Below are 17,687 nucleotides of genomic sequence, written 5' to 3'. Positions count from 1 at the left end.
GTGGTGGTGGGGTACGGTAGGTAGTGTAGTAGTAGTAGTGTGTGTGTGTGTGTGTGTGTGTGTGTGTGTGTGTGTGTGTGTGTGTGTGTGTGTGTGTGTGTGTGTGTGTGTGTGTGTGTGTGTGTGTGTGTGTGTGTGTGTGTGTGTGTGTGTGTGTGTGTGTGTGTGTGTGTGTGTGTGTGTGTGTGTGTGTGTGTGTGTGATGTCTGTATGTGTGTGCGTGTGTGCGCATGCGTGCGTGTGTCTAGGGGGTCGTTTAATATAATATGTTTGCCTATCCTACATCTCCATCCCCCTCTCTCCCCCTCCCTCTCTTTTACACCTATTTTATCATACTTTGCAACTCTCCGACGTCAATTCATATTAAAATGTGCACGACTATACGTACTGCAACAGGAAAATACTTTGCTGGCAATTAACTTACCTAAAGTGGGGCGTCTTGTACTTGAGGACAACATTTGAAGATTCGTCGATGATGGTCGGCCGTCGGTCGATTTTCGCCCTCACGCTGGAGACTTTGATGTTGTACTCCGACGGCAGCCGCATTTTGTTCTTTCCGAGCCCGAGGCCCATTATGGAGCCGAAACTGCGTCAATCTTTCCGTCTTTGGCCACTCATTATGATCGCATGCCTATGCACCGCTGCTTCCAGCTTAGCCTTAGCGAAATGGACTGATAGTTGTGGGTGTATTCCCTGAGAAAAGGAGTACACAGCGAATGCAAGAACGGTGTTTCGTTTCAAGCTATTTCCAGCTGATCGTATACTAAATGTAGAGCACGACACAGGGCGCATGCATACGAGACATTTAGATGAGAGCCTGTTCAGTCATGCCTACATTCATACTGTGATTTTGGCACTATGAAAAACAGGTTAAACGAATGGAAGATGCTGGGGCAGCAAGAGCCTCGCCAGTTGAGACCCAACTCTCTACATCCCTCTCGTCACCCGACAGCTGCATGTCTAAGACGCTACGAACACGCACGCTACATGATCACATATGCCCCCTAACATCGGAATTTCGGCTATTCTAACATACACGTGGACGCTGAACGTGCATGCACTCATATGCTTCACATGTGTTATCCGACACCGGCTAGCGTATGCTACTGTATACCGAAACTTCGATAAAGTTAGTCTAGCAGTTGAGACGCCCCGATCTGAGCATTTCCTAGTACTATGCCTATATGTTGTTGTTATTGCACTGGGCGAATGAAGTTAAGGAAGTTTTTAAAGGGTTTATTTTTCGTTTAAACGCATCATACAGTATGTACATGCACACATGCACAGATACAATGTCGTTTAATATATTTTTATATTTACGCGAGCTTTGAATGTAATCGCATTGTGCTAAACAAAATATATTAAAATTTGATAATTTCTTCAATCTTGACGTTAAATGCATAAGAATTATCTTAAAAAGAGATATGGGTTTGGTTTGTATGAAGCTCATAATTATCGGACTTATCAGTCTATCGAATCTATAGAATGCTGTGAATCAGAGACGCCCATGACCAAACCCATAATTTACAGAATTTGCAATATATAGGTGCAAGTTATTATTTTATTAATTTTGCGTAATTAGTATCGTAGAAATACCTTAATGATGGTCTTCCAAACGAGGTCTGATGACCGTGCACTGTGAATTAACACGAACTGCATTGTTCCACGTTAGCACATGCAGAACAATGTTGTTGCTAAGCATATCTGAGAGAAGGCATGACGCGCGTTCCATTCGGCAATAGATCAGCTAGTGTCATATAGTCCTCCAGCGCGGGAGTGACCGCCGCCACGTCTTTTACGAAGCCTCCATTGCCCCACATTTCCTTTTGCCTTTCTTTGGTCCCGTTTGCGTTTCATGCATTCTGCAACAAATCCAAGACAATATTAATTGTGTTTTATAAGTAAAGCTCTCCGCTTGCACTGATTGACGTCGCCGACTGTAGTATAGGTGAGAGGCACACTTGTCATGCCAAGTATCGATTAATAATAATTATTATACAATTCAAATATTGATTATTTTTATATGGAACGAGTTATGTTCAGAAAACCTACTCTTATCACACATCAATTATCATATCTTATTAATTATCATATAATATTAACTATTATACCATCGTAATATAGATTATTTTAATATAGAACGAGTAATGTACTGCTGGTCTACTCGCCTGATTGTTACGTATTGTGTTTCATAGAATCGCGTTCTTTTATATAAAGCGCGTGCTCAGTGTGAAATTGTTATGATCGTAATCATCATCATTCATCATTATCGTCACCTTCATCATCATCATTATGATTATTATTATTATTAATATAATAATAATATTATTATTATCATCATTTCTCAGTCGACAGTGACTCCGTTCTTCGCGCGACATGCCTAAGATGAAGCTTATAGCAGCAGGTTGGTCGACGGTTGACCAGATTGAGGAAATACGGGCTAAACTCGCTCTGAAAGGTATTCATCTTTTAGTAATTAAGATTGCTAAACAAACATGTTTAACGACAGTTCGTGTAGACAACACATAGCTATAGTATAACTACCGATCGTTAAATTATCTGCAATGTGAATTTACTATATTAATTAGTTTATGCCGTTTCAAGTTCTAATACTTGGTAAGTACGCTGAAGTCATGATGATGATGTTGTTGCTGTTGTTGTCGTTGTTATTTCTGTGCGTATTTCATAGGTAAATGGGAACCTTACACGTTTAACTCTATTAGATTACTTTAATGTGTAATTTGCGCTATAACCATTCTACGTCTCCTTTCATGTAGGAAGAGATAGCAAGGCGTATTACGACTTTTCACAGAGTTCTAAACGAGCAAACGATCAATTTATAACTGGCCTGCGAGGATTAAATAAGGAAAGACGTATAACCCTAGCAAAAAGCATCAGCGTAAGTAGCTGAACAACAGCCGCGATGATTGAAAAAGTAATAGTAGTAGTAGTAGTAGTAGTAGTAGTAGTAGTAGTAGTAGTAGTAGTAGTAGTAGTAGTAGTAGTAGTAGTAGTAGTAGTAGACATCCCGTTCAGCATTTAGGTAATAATGTTGAAAAGGATGACGCACTTTTTGAACGGGTTGAAAAGCTACTTTCCCCCTGTTTGTAGTTCTCATCCGCCTACCACTTGGCCCTGCAGCAGATTTACCCAACGACCAGTGTGATTCGTGTGGTTAAGTAACAGCTTTAGCACATCCGTTTTATAATTTAGCTGTGCTGCTGCTGTTGCTGAACTGACCTTATCAGAGCTCGTCCTGTCCCACCAATTTGCCGGCGTTAATACAATTTTGAATAGATCAACAACAATTTTGAAGAATTTTCAGCATACCCGAAAAGTGAAAACCGTGTAATGATGATGTAGTTATGTTAACTTCAGTAGCTGATCTCGGACAGGCGAAGTTTTTGGTATTTGCCGAAGCCTTAATTCTTTGGGCAAGCCAGCTATCAAATAACGCTTATGTGAACACAACATGTAAATTTAAAACGATTGAATTCATGTATTTACTCGATAGGTAGGCGTTTTCATTAGTGTACACCGTCAAGGTTCATCCTATACAAATGAAGGAAGCAGTGGCGTATATATTTTTAAAGATAGACTCCTGCTTCTGGCACGTGTTGAGTGTACCTTCTACGGGCTGCAATAGACTGTTATATTCCCCCACCATACTCTGAAAAACTGAAAATTCAAAGATAATATTAGGAACACTTTTGCACCAAAGTGTGTAAAATCGGATGTCAAACATGTGAATTTACCTCCGCTTTCCGTTCTTTAAAGCCGCCCAGCAAATCTCGATTCGCGGTGCTTGGCTATACCTCCACGAGTTTTGTCAGAACAACTTGATAGCTTTGTGAAAATGGTGTTATTTTTCTCAAGGGTGACAAGAATGTTATCGCCAACGCGTTTCAAAATCGGCGGGAGGAGAAATTGTCTCTGCTTCGCCACACGGCAACACAGGCTGTTCAATCGATGGATCAGAAAGTGTGCGAAATCGTAAAGACATTGAACGTCCTTCGATACCAGGGGGCGTGCAAGGAGCAGCGATTAAAAGATTTGAAGGTAAACATGTAATCCGTATATCTTTCTCTTTTCTTCTTAGGTTGATTAATATTGTTTTGAAGAAGATTATACCCAGTATGCTTGATGCCGAAATATGCGTTGTGCACAGCAGTAATATACACTGTAGTGGTGTATATATGTTTCTATTCGACCTAAATGCTTGTCAACTGCTATTATAGGTTTTCAAATGCATTTTTAAAAATAAAAAATTGGTTAAAAATTAAAGTATTTAATATAGCCCAGAGACATATTTTTAAATAGCTCAGAGACAGAAAATTCTCTACACGACATACTGGATCCGAAATATTTATATTTTCTCTGGAATAATCTCACGAGTATAGTATTTCCGTAACGCACCGTTCTCTACCTAGCTAGATGACAGATAGGTACTATGTAGCAGTTACGTATGCTGTTGCTCAAGCTAGTGCGTAATAGTATATAGTTATAGTACACAGTTAGAGTACATCGTAGTAGGTAGTATATAGGCTCCCTATGACTGTTTCAGATACGATCGGATCAGCTGCAGTTGGTCGCCGATCAGCAATGCTACGAGGATGAGGTGCGGCGCGTAAGAAGCTTAGAGAACGCGCTGGATAAGGCCAAGATGAAGCACGACAGCGCATATAACGTCCAGCGCATGTACCAACAGGTGAGGGATGACGATAGCGCGCTAGTCACCCACGTCACGATTTTTTTGAAAATGATTTTGTCATAGAATGCATCGATTACGTACATTTGCATTAGTGATCACGTATAGAGTAGATCATCTCCCATGAACTTTTAACTAACGCATCCCACGCAAACACGTCTCACGATATCGATGAAGATTTTTGTTCAAAAATGCATTGAAATTATAAGATGAATAGAGCAAGTGATCTCAAATTGACTAGCATCTCCCTTGTACGCATGCCCTTGCATACAGGTCCTAATGAAATTGAATGAGGAGAGTCTGTCCTATCCAGAGTCGTTGCGTTTGCTCGAGCAAATGTTGGCGACTCAAGAAATGGAGCTGCGGGAACTAACTCACATGAGAGTAGCCGCTCTGAACGCGCGAGAGCAGAGTAAGGTAAGGGCTTGCGCCATGTCGTTATTCGTGTCGTTGACTTCAATGATAGCGCATGTACACGCATGCACGAGATTCTGCGATGCCGATCGGATTCACTCGTGGAAACCACTATTGCACGCAGATTGAGCTTGGCAAGATGGAGAAGCAAATGCAGGAATGGAAACGCAAACGGGACCACCAGTTAAATGCGAAGCGCAAAAACGTTGAAAGGCAAAAGGAAATGGCGGCAGAGGCGGAAAAGATGGCAACAAAGACGACGATTCACACAGACGACATGCGGTACGACCAGAAGAACATGTGGGCTCTCGCAAACAAGGTCCAAAAGGTATAATAATAAATACGAACTAACAATGAAACCATATTAACGTATTTATTGTATACAACCTGTCCAGTGCTTTGTCTAGGCGTGAAAATGTGACCATTTTTTTAGATACTGTTTCCGTAGATATGTTTTAGCCACAATATTTTTGCACAGTTTCCTCTCTTGACCGTAAATAATTAGCTTGGCACATGAACTGTAAACTGCACGACAGTATTCTGTGCTTTCTGCACACATCTTTATCTGTGCCTTTTATTATTTGCGCCGCCAATCAATTATTATTAATTAATATTATTTATTATAATAATAATTTATTAATTAATTATTATTTATTATTATTAATTATAATTTATTTATTTATTTATTATTAATTAATATCATTTATTATTATTATTATTTATTATTAATTATTTGGTGTGCCATTTATTATTTTTTATTTCGGTTTCTTTTGCATCCGCTGGATTCCGAATAAAACAATATTGTTTTCACAAGGTTATGTACGCATTTGATCATTTTAACTTAAGGGATCAGTTAACAGACATCTGTTGCGTATATTGACACCGTGTATCTTAACAGTTTAAGATTTTTTGCGTTATTTGGATGCGTTAGGGCTTGATGCCGTTTTAATGCTTTTCGCGTGGTTGTATCGGCAGCACGAGAAACTTCTGACGCTCAACGACGGCTTCGACGCGATAAAGATGGCGACCAACGCGACGGACGTGGACGAGATCGTGGCGCACATGCTCAGCCAGGACGCGACGGCCGAACACCTGCAAAACCAGCGCAAGGAGAAGGAGGAGGAACGGCAAAAACTACTCGACAACAAGGAGCAGAAGATGACGCTCTTCGTCAACACGAAGTACACGGGCGAGCAGAAGACAGCGAGGTATGCGATGAGCTGGGGCAGCGCAAAAAGAAAACAATGTCGACAGCGTAAAACGAAGTGTAAGATGGATGCGGAAGTGGACGAGACAGATGAGCTAACGCACGATCTGCACTTCGATCTTGTTGGAAAGATGGCGACGGCAATTCCACCGTGGGAAAATACTTGTCTCCACATCGCCATCCTCACATATTCTGGAGACTTAATTTTGCAAAGACCAATGGGCGATGGATCTGATTGTTTTTTCAACAACAATGTGATTGTGACACAGGCATAATAACTTCGATCTTACTCACAAGTTGTAGTATTCTAACATCCAGCATCTTCGGCTGAAACAAAAATCGAAAAACTTCCCACTATATAAGCAACAACGGGGAACACATCTGTCAATCAGCTGACACTCGTGTGATCTGCAACTGGGACAAGGAACTATTGCACTAACAGGAAAGATCCTGGCGAATAATATGTTACCTAGGGACATGAAGCTCATCGATGAGACACGAGAACACCTAAAGGAGCAACTGCTACGCAAGCAGCAACTGACGGAGGACCTGGAGAGAGTCGGTAGCGTATTAGCGGCAGCAAGGATAGGAGTTGACTCTATCGCTAGCAAGCTGAAGGATGTGAAGCGACACGAGGAGGTAATCTTATACAGATGTTCGTCAACCCTTTTAGCACTTGTTTATTTGACCCTACATTCTTGTTTATTTGACCCTACACTCTTATTTATTTGACATTAATAAAATTGTGTTGTTGACTTTCCTATACTATGTAATCATCATGAGCACCTAGTGAGAATATAATTATCAGCATCTTCCTGCGCTAATGCTCAATTAATATTAAAACTTTTATAAAAGTTTATATCATGGTAATAAACTTTTATATTTTTTTATTATTGAGGCATATAAAGTGAAAGATTTCGTAGCAATTAGTGAGAACGAGTGCGTCGTTACGAGACGCAAGCTCAAGTAAAGCTCAAATAAACAAGTAAACCGCCTTTACTAAGATTTCCTTCTGATGCGCCGGTGTGAAAGGCAGCTTACCATTTCACTCGTTAAATCACGCAGGCGGGTGATGCACCAGTTCAGCTGCAGGATCAACTGGTGAGCTGCGAGGCCGCCATTGAGAAGTTAATCGCCAACGTCGGCGCTTACGCCGCCAACCCAGATGAAGAAAAACTGGTTAGAAACATGAACGGCGAAGCGGTAGGTGTCAGAACAGCAACGTGCAATAAATATGTGTTTTGATATTGCCCCGCGGAGGTTACCGTAAAGGAATCTTGCGAGTACAAGCTATAGAATAAAAGATTGATTATTCGTATATCGCGTGCCGTTTTAGTTCCAGCACTTCATAGAGGACAAGATGCCAAATGGAAGCGTTCGCGTGACGTTTGAAGAGGAGGGATATTCGTCAGGTATGTCACTGAATCCCCATGTCTAATAAATTATTAAATACCGCTTACTTAGATGAGTGCTAATTTATGCTAATTTTTCTTCGTTAGATATTTGTTGTTAATTCTTATCTTAATTATAAGTTGCTAACTTAATGGATATTATACATAGATAGCTGATATGATATAGCACAAACAACACATATTAAATTTTTAGTTCATCTAACTTCACTATAGTCGTGTTCTCTATTCGCGTGATAAAATTACAGTATATAGAACGGGCGATTGTTGACTGCTGTATGCAGCCATGATCATGGTTGTCGTATATAATTTCTCCATCTTTTTCTCCATTCCTCTAATGCTCTGTTACAGACGAGTACGAGCTTGACAGTTTGGACAACGAAGATATGCTCACTAGAACGGACATCAAGTTTCGCGGACAAAACAAGCTTGAGTCGAAGCAGAAGAAAAGCTTCCGGGCCAAAAAGCGATGAATCCCAAATATTACTGCAGTATTGTGGTCCCTATCCCAAAATAAAGCATTGCTGCGGTGTGCGGTGTGAGGTGAGCCAATTGCATACGATAGAAGTATTGTAAAGCTGTTTCATGCATCTTTAATTTTGCTATCTACGGTACTGCTACGAATTGAAGATAAATGTCGTGAATGTAAGTGGAATTGTTCAACAAGTATACAACACGCAAAAATATCACGCACATGAAAAAGAAAAAGCTTTATCCCTGCGACAACAGTTACGTAGAGGCATGTTCATATCTCATGTTCACAGCAGTAGTTGTATCAGTGAAGCTATCATGGATACTCGAATAAAATGTGATAATTTAGACCTAGTCTATTACTGTCTTATGTTAGTAATATTGTGGTATTACCATCGGGCGCATTATTCTGTGTTAAATTTAGTTGGTGGCCCATCACTGCACAATATTAAGGAATCGGAACCAATCCAAAGCTGTTTATCGCAAATGTATAAAACAAAACAAAATCCGGTGTTATTGCAGAAACAGGTGATTTACTTACACTATCAGCTGATTTCTGTAAAGCATTATATAGTATAATATATATATATATATATAAAAAATATATATATTATATATATATTATTATTATTATAATTGTTACAAATATATATATATATATATATATATGGAACCTTCGTGACAGCAGAATTTCAGCATTTCGAAATATGTACATTTTCATATTTCTGAGGCATTAGTTATATTCTTAAGCTTGGTATAGAGATTCAAGAAATATGCAATAGAATTCAAAATATTTTACGAACATTTTGAATCAATAGTAATTTGCTTGGTATTGCTAATTGAAACTTCAAAACATGTGGACCTTTACAATATAATGATACTACATTTTCTAAGATTCGCCCGATTTCAAGACAGATTTCATATTTTGTTTATAAACCACCATTGAGACGATAATCGCTAATTGTAGCTTAATTAACACTCACATGCACACACACACACACACACACACACACACACACACACACACACACACACACACACACACACACACACACATAAACACATACACACGTACAAACATACACACAAGCACACTTTCCGTAAACATCGATATCGACAATATTCATTCCCATGGAAAATGCTTGTCGAATATATAATCAACTCTAAACTCTTTTCTTCCTTATCATATATCCGTTTTCTGCGGATAGAAGAAATCCGTGTTCAATATCTTTCCCTTATCGCTGGGCGGATCCCCTACTGCAGCGCCACCGCCGCCGCCGCCGCCGCCCTTGTACCTCTGCAGCTCGCTGATGTACTGCGAGAGCAGTAACTTCTCGATGGTACTCATGCGATCGAGCGCCGCCTTGCCTGCTCCTAGCTGCGTGTGCATCTCCTCGCCATCGTCCGACGCCAGCGATCTTGCTTCGTCGAATCCGAACAAGTACTCGGGCTGCTTTGCCGCCGTCAGGTCGCGCGCCGTCAGCTCAGCGTACAGCTCGTCCTGTATGTCGCGCAGCTGCGACGCCGTCACGCTGCCCTCCTCGGCGCTCGCGCCGCTGTCGCGCTTCTCGCAGCGCGTCGCCGTCGCCTCGTCGGTCGCGATGCGGACCGGTAGCGCCATCTGTCGCCTGCTAAATTCACCCCGCTGCGCTGGCGCCGCATCGGACTGCTGGCGCACCTGCTGCACGAGCAGCGCCGGATTGCGCACGCTGCCGATGCTGTGCAGCGAACGCAGACTGCCGACCCGCGAGCGCGACAGCTCGTCGCCGCGCACGACGCCGCCGCCGCCAGCGTCGGACGCGTGCCTGTGACGCGCGGGCCCCGCCTGTCCCGCGCGCGGCAGCGTACAACCGATGCCGCTCAAACCACCGTACAGGCTACCCTGCTCGGCAGCGATGTACGTCGCGCCGTCCTTCCTAGGGTGCTCGAGCGTCGCCGACTTGCGACTTGCGACGAGCGACGCGGGTGCCGGCCGCAGGGCGGCGCCGCAATCTGCGAAATACTCACCGTCGCCGACGAACAGCTGCGAGCGGATGCTGCCGACGCTGCACGGCTTGACGGTCGAGCGCAGTGTGCCGCCGGCGATCAGCATGCTCTCGGAGAGGTTGCCGAACGGTGAGTCGACGCGCGAGTCATCGAACGACGTCGCGAACCCGAGCCGCGACCTGCACAGCTTCGACCAGAGCACGGCGGCCAGTGTGATGGCGAGCAGCAGCAGCACGGCCATTGTCGACAGCCCGGCGGCGAACGACATCCTCGATATACACACGCCGGCGCTAGCGACGCTCGCTGCTGCCACCTGACGGGTTTCGGTGAAACTAGGCGGATCGAAGAAAACCTCTTTGTGGTCATCCATTTCTGTAAAGATTATTCGGCGAATGTAAAAACGTGCAAAGGTGTTGACACTTGGCGGCTTTCAGTAAAACTAGACGAGTCGACGAGAACGTTTTTTGTGGTGATTCATTTCTGTAAGGACTGGTCGGCGAATATGAAAACGTGAAATGCTATATTTCAATCGAAAGAATGTACGTAAAAGGCAGCTTTAATTGGAATACATTTATCAAACGCACCCTATGCAGATCTAGGAATAAGTTTTGCATGATCGGCGAATTTCATGATACGTTTACCATGTAATTTTACTGTATTTGATATATCAAAATATATTAGCCCTATAAGTCCAAGCACCTTCATTCCGCTTGGTAATATAGACAGATATACCGGAAGTCGACTCTGTCGCTAACAGGACAATAGATTTTCATTTATCCTAAAAATGAAATTGCGCTCAGCATATCGCATGACGATTATCTGCGGGTATATATGCACCTCGTGGCATGCGCGTCGGTTTCTTTTCGTCGAGGGCGACGGTGATGCTGTTGAAGACGTTGACGCTAGTGACGTTGCTCGTCGCGTTGAGCGGCTCGTCGGCCGGCTCTGTCGAGCGCTTACGCTTCGCGTTGCCGACGTGCACGCTTTCTCGCGCCGTGTCAACCCGCAAGGGGCGCGTCAGCAGCTTCATACTACTGTCCATTCTAGCTGCGTCAACACCTTTCCCGCAAGGAGACTAAACGTAGAAAAATCGAAGCTGCATCAACGAATAGAGCGAGCGAGTATCTGCGCGAGTGAATGAGTGTGTGTGAGTGCGTGCGTGCGTGCGTGCGTGCGTGCGTGCGTGCGTGCGTGTGTGTGTGTGTGTGTGTGTGTGTGTGTGTTGTGTGTGTGTGTGTGTGTGTGTGTGTGTGTGTGTGTGTGTGTGAGAAAGCGTGAGTGAGTTAGTTAGTTGGTCAGTAGTAGTTAGGTGATTTTTAATGTATTTTCGGTCATCGCTAAGTTAATAGATCAATGGCATCGAGTGATAAGCTCTTCGAATCCACATGTATGTGCTATTGCATAATGGGGTAGCTGGAATAGATCTGCGTCCCATGAGACGGCCCAGGCCGCCGCTTCACGCATGTTGATTGATTGGTTAACCATACTCACTCGCTGGCATTTATTGATGCACAGTTCGCATATGCACTCGAAGTACACATTCGGTACATCCGGAAACTTGAAAACGCGGAAGTTGGCGTAGATAGTTGTCTTGCCTGGCAAGGCGACTTCGTTCTTTTTCAGACCTCCATGAAAAACGATTTCGTTGTTTGGACACCTACAGCATATAACCGTGTCATGTTGCTGGCATATATTTATTTATTTATTTATTTATTTATTTATTCATTTATTTATTTATTTATTTATTTATTTATTTATTTATTTATTTTATTTATTTATTTATTTATTTATTTATTTATTTATTTATTTATTTATTTATTTATTCATTTATTTATTTATTTATTACATATTATTAATTTACGGCCTGCATGGTCAGATTTCTGTCCGCGCTGCGATGCGCAGCCAGACTGTCCCTTCTTGCGAAACGAGTCACAGTCTGGCAGACACGTGAATCACGATTAGACTATGTATTTGCAAGCTCATGTTTGCTTATCCGATCTGTGCGTGCACTTCTCGCTTGGTTGACTTTGTAAAATTTGAAATTATGCTGAGTCACCATAGTATCGATGGCCCAGACACGAATGACCTTTTAGCACATCATGACGTATGAGCAATGACGTATGATAATGTTGCTTAACTGCGTGCGTGCTTGCGTGCGTGTGCGTGTGTCCATACGCGAGTGCCTGCGTGTGTGCGTTTATGTGAACACGCGTGTGGGGAAGTGAGTTGACTGTATGTTTGCCTGCGTCGCTTCTCTCTCTCTCTCTCTCTCTCTCTCCATCTAACATCTCCCTCTCTATCTCAGATTCTATCACGCTCTGTAACTCTCTACAACGCTTCCCTACATAAACACATGCTCAAATAGGAGCTACGATAAAAATGTCAACGAAATGTCAAATCTACCTAACTGAGCAAAGCATGCATAACAAAGCGGACTACATGACGTATTATATTACGTAATCGTTCCGTAATGACAGACGATCGTGCCGCATTCGACAGACACCATAACAACAGATGCTTACCGACGGATCCTGTTTCAGAACTAGCAATGATGGCACTGCGAGTTTGGATCATTTCGAGGTCAGCCAGCTTTTTGGTCTGTGTATAGCGTTCGATTCACGCCGAGGTAATTAGAGTTGTATTTCTCGCCCATATACAAACAGTGGGCGTGTTGCGTGCAGCTTTATTAGTGGTTACACCGCTATGGCTACCTACTCACCCATTTTCGTCAACGAGAGTTGTTGTAAAGCTGTTCATGCCGTCATGCGCGAAACATCTCGACGCAAACAAGTCGAAATTAGCTGTAAAGGACAAATGCGTGGGTCTTCTTCATTCTTACAACATGGACAGGAAACCTATTCTTAATGCTCAACGACGGCGTGTGTGGGGGAGGTGCGTGTAGAGTTGAAATAATAGAGCCAGCGCGTAATTACACTGTTTCGCGTGTGATCGTCCTGAGCTCTTCCTGCTTCGGTTGCGAGTAGATCCTGTTTCCATGCAATAATGCTTTTTTACAATAAACACACGATGCGCGCAACAACGCGTAAGCGCCGAGAAGTGTGGACGGGAACAAAGACGGCATTTATTAGGCTGCAACACGGTGTAATCTCGGACTAGATATCATCATTCCTGTTTCCTTTCCTGTCCTCGAGTGAATTCGCGCGAAGCGTAGCGCAGATAACATGTAACGGATAAGTCGTCGGCTTGGTTGCCTTGTGACGGCAATGTGACGATATTAAACCAATACACTCTAACGTAGGTAATAAAATATTAATAATACCATTAATAATATAACACGTAGATTTATATGCCTACTAATCTGGGGAATTATCAAACACTAACCCCCTAGTTACGGTTGCCATGCAACTACGATGATAGCAAAGGTATTAAAACTACATTGGCGACAGAAAGGCTCTGGCGTCACGCGATAGCGCACCGTTGTTAGTCAGCATCACGACCAGTGTCGCCATCTCTCCGAGGCGGAATGTCCTGTCTACCGGCGCGACACTGGGCTCCACGCCAGGGACGACCTTCAATGTGCACGCGGGCGCCCTGATCATGCCAGGTCTTCCATTTGTGATCCGCGGTTCTCTGACAATACACGACGTACGAATTAGTATAGAGCTTATATAGCTTATATACAAACTTGCGAGAAAAATCGCCACACTTCAATAGCCGTTAAATTAGTTTTCGAGCATAAATAAGGAAATAAAATCCGTATTCTAATTAAGTAACTGATGCGTGAAAAGTAACACGTACTGTAATTGGATAATACAGAAGCGTGATAGAGTTCAAATTTTAAATTTCGATTTTTTTAAATGAGCCTCCTGCGCTTTCGTATGCTTGAGATCTAGAACTCACTTGACGTTGTAAGGCGCCGACGTGACAGTTCTCTCTCCGGCTCCGTTGTAGGCGCACAGTGTGCGGTAGGCGCTGTCGTCATGGCTAAGAATCTGTTCGTCTGCCTGGTGCATGATGACGATGGTATTGGCGTAGTAGACCACATCGCCCTGCTCCGACCTCTGTTGCCCGCCAACAACAACGTCAAGCAGCTTACAATTTACTCATAGCTTTATTCAGCACGTGTGGGGCTCGCTACTGCATCTCGTATTTTTATAAATTTAATTCTTTATTTATTTAATAGTAATCATAATTTTCGCATTTTTTGTAGTATAAATTAATTATAATTAAAATAACTTATATCAAAATAATAATTATCTATTCTTTAGACATTATATTGTAGTCAGATTATTATTCAATTGCAGCTCAATTGCACCGTTATTTTGTATTATTGAAATCGAAAAGTCATTCATGTTTCTTACTTGGTTTTACTAAAGGGGATAAGTATAATGTCTAATATAATCTAAATAAGCTCAAATAAATTATCAGAATTAAGATCCGTTAGATTTGCTACATCATAACCCTGAAGTGGCGTTAAACTACACGTATATTGCCTAATAAATAGGCAGCAATTCGCTGATTAGTCGCGCGCCTACACACAGCATGACATTTGAGCTCATGGACCAACTTTTGCTTGTCGCGTACAGCTGTCATTTAAATGCCTTTATACACGAATTAGACCTAATTCCCGGGAACACGTTTCAAGGGTGTGTATAGGATACGCGTTTGTAGGCCAATGGGCTGCAGTTGCCCCGCATGGTTACGCGGCAAATCGCGCGTGACCCTATGCACAATTTGGGTCGTTAATGCCCGTCAAACACGCTTGGTAGCCTCGCGATCAGTTAGAGGGGCAGAAAATAATTTTCTGGTCCTGCTTGGCGTGGAAGCGGGTCAGTCGTCAGTCGCCGTCGCTTTCAACCCTATTGTGGTGGACACATAGTATAGCGATAAGCAACACAATGTACCGACTTTCGTCACACATTGGTAGCCTCTGTTGATTAGCATGCATCATCTAGCTATATAACGCATGTTCATCAATGCACTCACTCTACTCTACATTCCAATCATAAATTTGAGAATATAAATTAATTCGTTGTGCGTCGAACTTGCTGATAAAATCGAACTGTCGTTATTGTATGTAGTTATTCTGACCCGTTTGGGCAAATTCATTAAAATATTCTATAGAATACCGTTCCTTCTTGGCCCGCATATTAAAGTGCTCGAATACGGATAATAAACGAGAAAATTAAGCATTAATTCGTAGTCAATAAAGCAACAGCAGGGTGAGCGCGCTCATTGGGGCCTAACTATTCATGCAATAACAGCTCGCCCCTACACTACCAATACTACCCTAATGTATAATATCCTATACTATCAACAGCTACAATACAGCGATGTTCATGCATCGGCTCCAGTAATTGTAGATCTAAACGGTACCAAATTCCATCTGTGGAAGCTATGCGCAACCTAACTGTAGTAATGCATCCATCCAAAAGTCTACTAACCCATCCATCCATCCATCCATCCAGTAATGCAGCCATAGCTTATGCATCAGTAATACATGGCATCAAAAACACATGAAGTTGATAGTAGTTACTTGTGAAACTTGTTCTGGTGTGCGTACTTATACTAAGATATGCATGTTTATAATTTGGTGGTAGAATGCAACAACTATTCTTTTATGTATATCTATAATATGCTATTGAGGTATCCTACAGGTTTGCCTGGGTTGTTTTCTTGACCAAACTACCCATACTATAAGAGAAATGTTTGTGCACGTGTGGTTCATAATACTCCTTCTTATAAGCGGGATTAACAGTAGGTACATAGAGTAAGAGAGAATGCCCGGGCATGTAATTTAGTGCGCACACGAGAATTCAGAAACGCTACCCACCCCACCCCACCCACCTCACCCCACCCCAGTAGATAATTATAGGGAACCCTTGGTAAACTCAACTGTGCATTTTTATGACGTAATCAACTAAGCCACGAATCATATTCAACGGGCTATTATAAGTATTTTTCCTGAAACAAACCCCGAAGTTTTATGTTTTCCGCGCGGAGTGGTAACGCGTGTCTCATTAGTCACTGAGATGTACCCAATTAAATTCACGCGACTTAATTTAATCTGCCGCCTACAACGTACAGGGCTCGTCAATAGAGGGGTGATCTCACACAGCGCAGTGTCGAGCTTTCAACATGTTCGGTTTTTGTTACACAACTCGATCCATTATCTCTTCAAAGTCAAATGACTATTCCCGGATATTCGCACCTCGACAAATGTGTCCGTGCCGCAGCCTTTCAGAGAGACCTCTAGTACAATGACCGCCTCGTTGTTTGCTTTCATCTTGCACGTCCGGTAGTAGCCCTTCGGGTACAGGAATCCATCAAAGCGATTGCGAAATCGGATTGTCACGAACATTGCCTCTCGGGCCAGGTCGCACTGCGTCGAGACATCTTACAAAGCGAGAATGACAATAAGTGACATTGTAGAGTGCATCGCTGCCGTTTCTACGTATTATTAGCTGACTAGTACACGTGCGAGACGCCGCCATGCGACTAACGTATGGACGCGTGTGTCGAGGCTGACTGCTGTTACCTAGAACGCCGCTCGTTTGATCTTCGTCCGTGATGCGAAAGTCTCTCAATACGGCCGTTCCCGTTACTTGTGTCGGAGCGATGTTAGGCACGGCTGGCATGTTGCCAAACGGCCTCGATGCCCCTCCCTGAGCTTCTGCTCGGAGTAATGCCGGCTGTCAATGTGTAGTGTTAGAGACACTTTAGACAACTCTGTATAGATGAGGATGAGAGATTGGCGCTTCTCGTGCAAAAGTCGTGCACGGAAAAGTGAGTAACTTGCTGGGAACTCACAAATAAGAGCTTACTAAACTATAGGTTGGAATTTTCATTTTAATGATGCGGGAAAATTATATATGTTTGCTATATTATGGATGGAAGATCGCATGCTTCAACTGAGAAAAGGCTTATAATAAAGAAATAATTGGCTTTCCATCGCCCGCTTTAGACCTTCCCATCCATTAATGATCACGTTCAGCAGAAATCAATATCACGAATTATTATACATGCAGTACATACTTACCAACAGGAGAATAGTGCACCAGGTCAACATTCCGATAGCTCTCTTTATTATCTCTTGAAATAAATTACTTGTTCGTTTTAAAGAATGCTACGTAGCGTGTAACGCATGAAGCCTAGCCCATCTTAGCCGTACAGTCACAGTATCACAGAACAATGTTCGTCACTAAAATGGCTTATGCGGCTACATTGCCGGCCAGGAACCCGCATCGCCCCTACCTGCTGAGAGCATCCACCTTCACCGCTGCACGTCCTTTGTGCGGTAAACCTTTCGTTCGCTCTATCACATCAACATATACCGCACGCGCTTTGGTTTTGCGCTTGCATGATAGTCGCTTGCGCGCACGCACAGTCGTGATTTGTTACTGTCCATACCCGAATACACACACACGAACCCGTCCGCGCAACGCTGGTTTTACGATGGCCACGTAGAATAGATCGGCTTCGACCAACTGGCAAATATAATGGGGTTAGCCGCTAGCTTTGTCAGCAGGTG

The 17,687-nt window shown here is 42.9% G+C and overlaps 2 protein-coding genes and 1 long non-coding RNA gene across 5 annotated transcripts in view; 1 reads left to right on the top strand and 2 right to left on the bottom strand.

Annotated features, from left to right (window-relative positions):
* The window catches only part of LOC106804805 (protein FAM78B-like), a 6,532-nt gene extending 4,883 nt beyond the window's left edge, over positions 1-1,649 (bottom strand). For 2 of the 3 annotated variants that reach the window (XM_014806153.1, XM_014806155.1), the window contains exon 1: positions 425-970. In XM_014806153.1, coding sequence (XP_014661639.1) covers positions 425-573 — 149 coding nt within the window. In that variant the 5' untranslated portion in view covers positions 574-970. Of the gene's footprint in view, positions 1-424; positions 971-1,596 lie in introns of those variants that run through there. The other variant, XM_014806154.1, reaches the window with a different exon arrangement.
* A 5,694-nt stretch (positions 1,650-7,343) lies between these two features.
* On the top strand, positions 7,344-8,568 carry LOC106804806. Its single transcript, XR_001393363.1, has 3 exons — positions 7,344-7,532; positions 7,666-7,741; positions 8,090-8,568. It is a non-coding gene; the product is annotated as an uncharacterized LOC106804806 (long non-coding RNA).
* A 1,125-nt stretch (positions 8,569-9,693) lies between these two features.
* LOC106804793 lies at positions 9,694-17,651 on the bottom strand. Its single transcript, XM_014806139.1, has 10 exons — positions 17,196-17,651; positions 16,695-16,848; positions 16,368-16,552; positions 14,057-14,217; positions 13,632-13,786; positions 12,915-12,996; positions 11,687-11,852; positions 11,033-11,270; positions 9,746-10,567; positions 9,694-9,710 (listed from the first exon to the last, which is right to left on the bottom strand). Exons 1-10 carry the CDS (start codon positions 17,223-17,225, stop codon positions 9,694-9,696), a joined length of 2,010 nt encoding a protein of 669 aa, XP_014661625.1. The 5' UTR covers positions 17,226-17,651.
* Positions 17,652-17,687: the final 36 nt, after the last annotated feature.

This window comes from Priapulus caudatus, unplaced genomic scaffold (assembly GCF_000485595.1).
Source record: "Priapulus caudatus unplaced genomic scaffold, Priapulus_caudatus-5.0.1 Scaffold88, whole genome shotgun sequence".
Taxonomy (NCBI): Eukaryota; Metazoa; Priapulida; class Priapulimorpha; order Priapulimorphida; family Priapulidae; genus Priapulus; species Priapulus caudatus.
Note: the sequence above shows the minus strand (reverse complement) of the source record. Positions and strands in the feature narration are given on the sequence as shown.

Excerpts from the sequence above, each read along its gene's own strand:
- LOC106804793 (XM_014806139.1), bottom strand. The coding sequence starts at position 17,225 with ATGTTGACCTGGTGCACTATTCTCCTGTTG. Across the intron at positions 16,849-17,195 it reads GGTGCACTATTCTCCTGTTG|CCGGCATTACTCCGAGCAGA; the intron begins GTAAGTATGTAC and ends ACACATTGACAG. Across the intron at positions 12,997-13,631 it reads CGTGATGCTGACTAACAACG|CTAATTTCGACTTGTTTGCG; the intron begins GTGCGCTATCGC and ends TGTCCTTTACAG.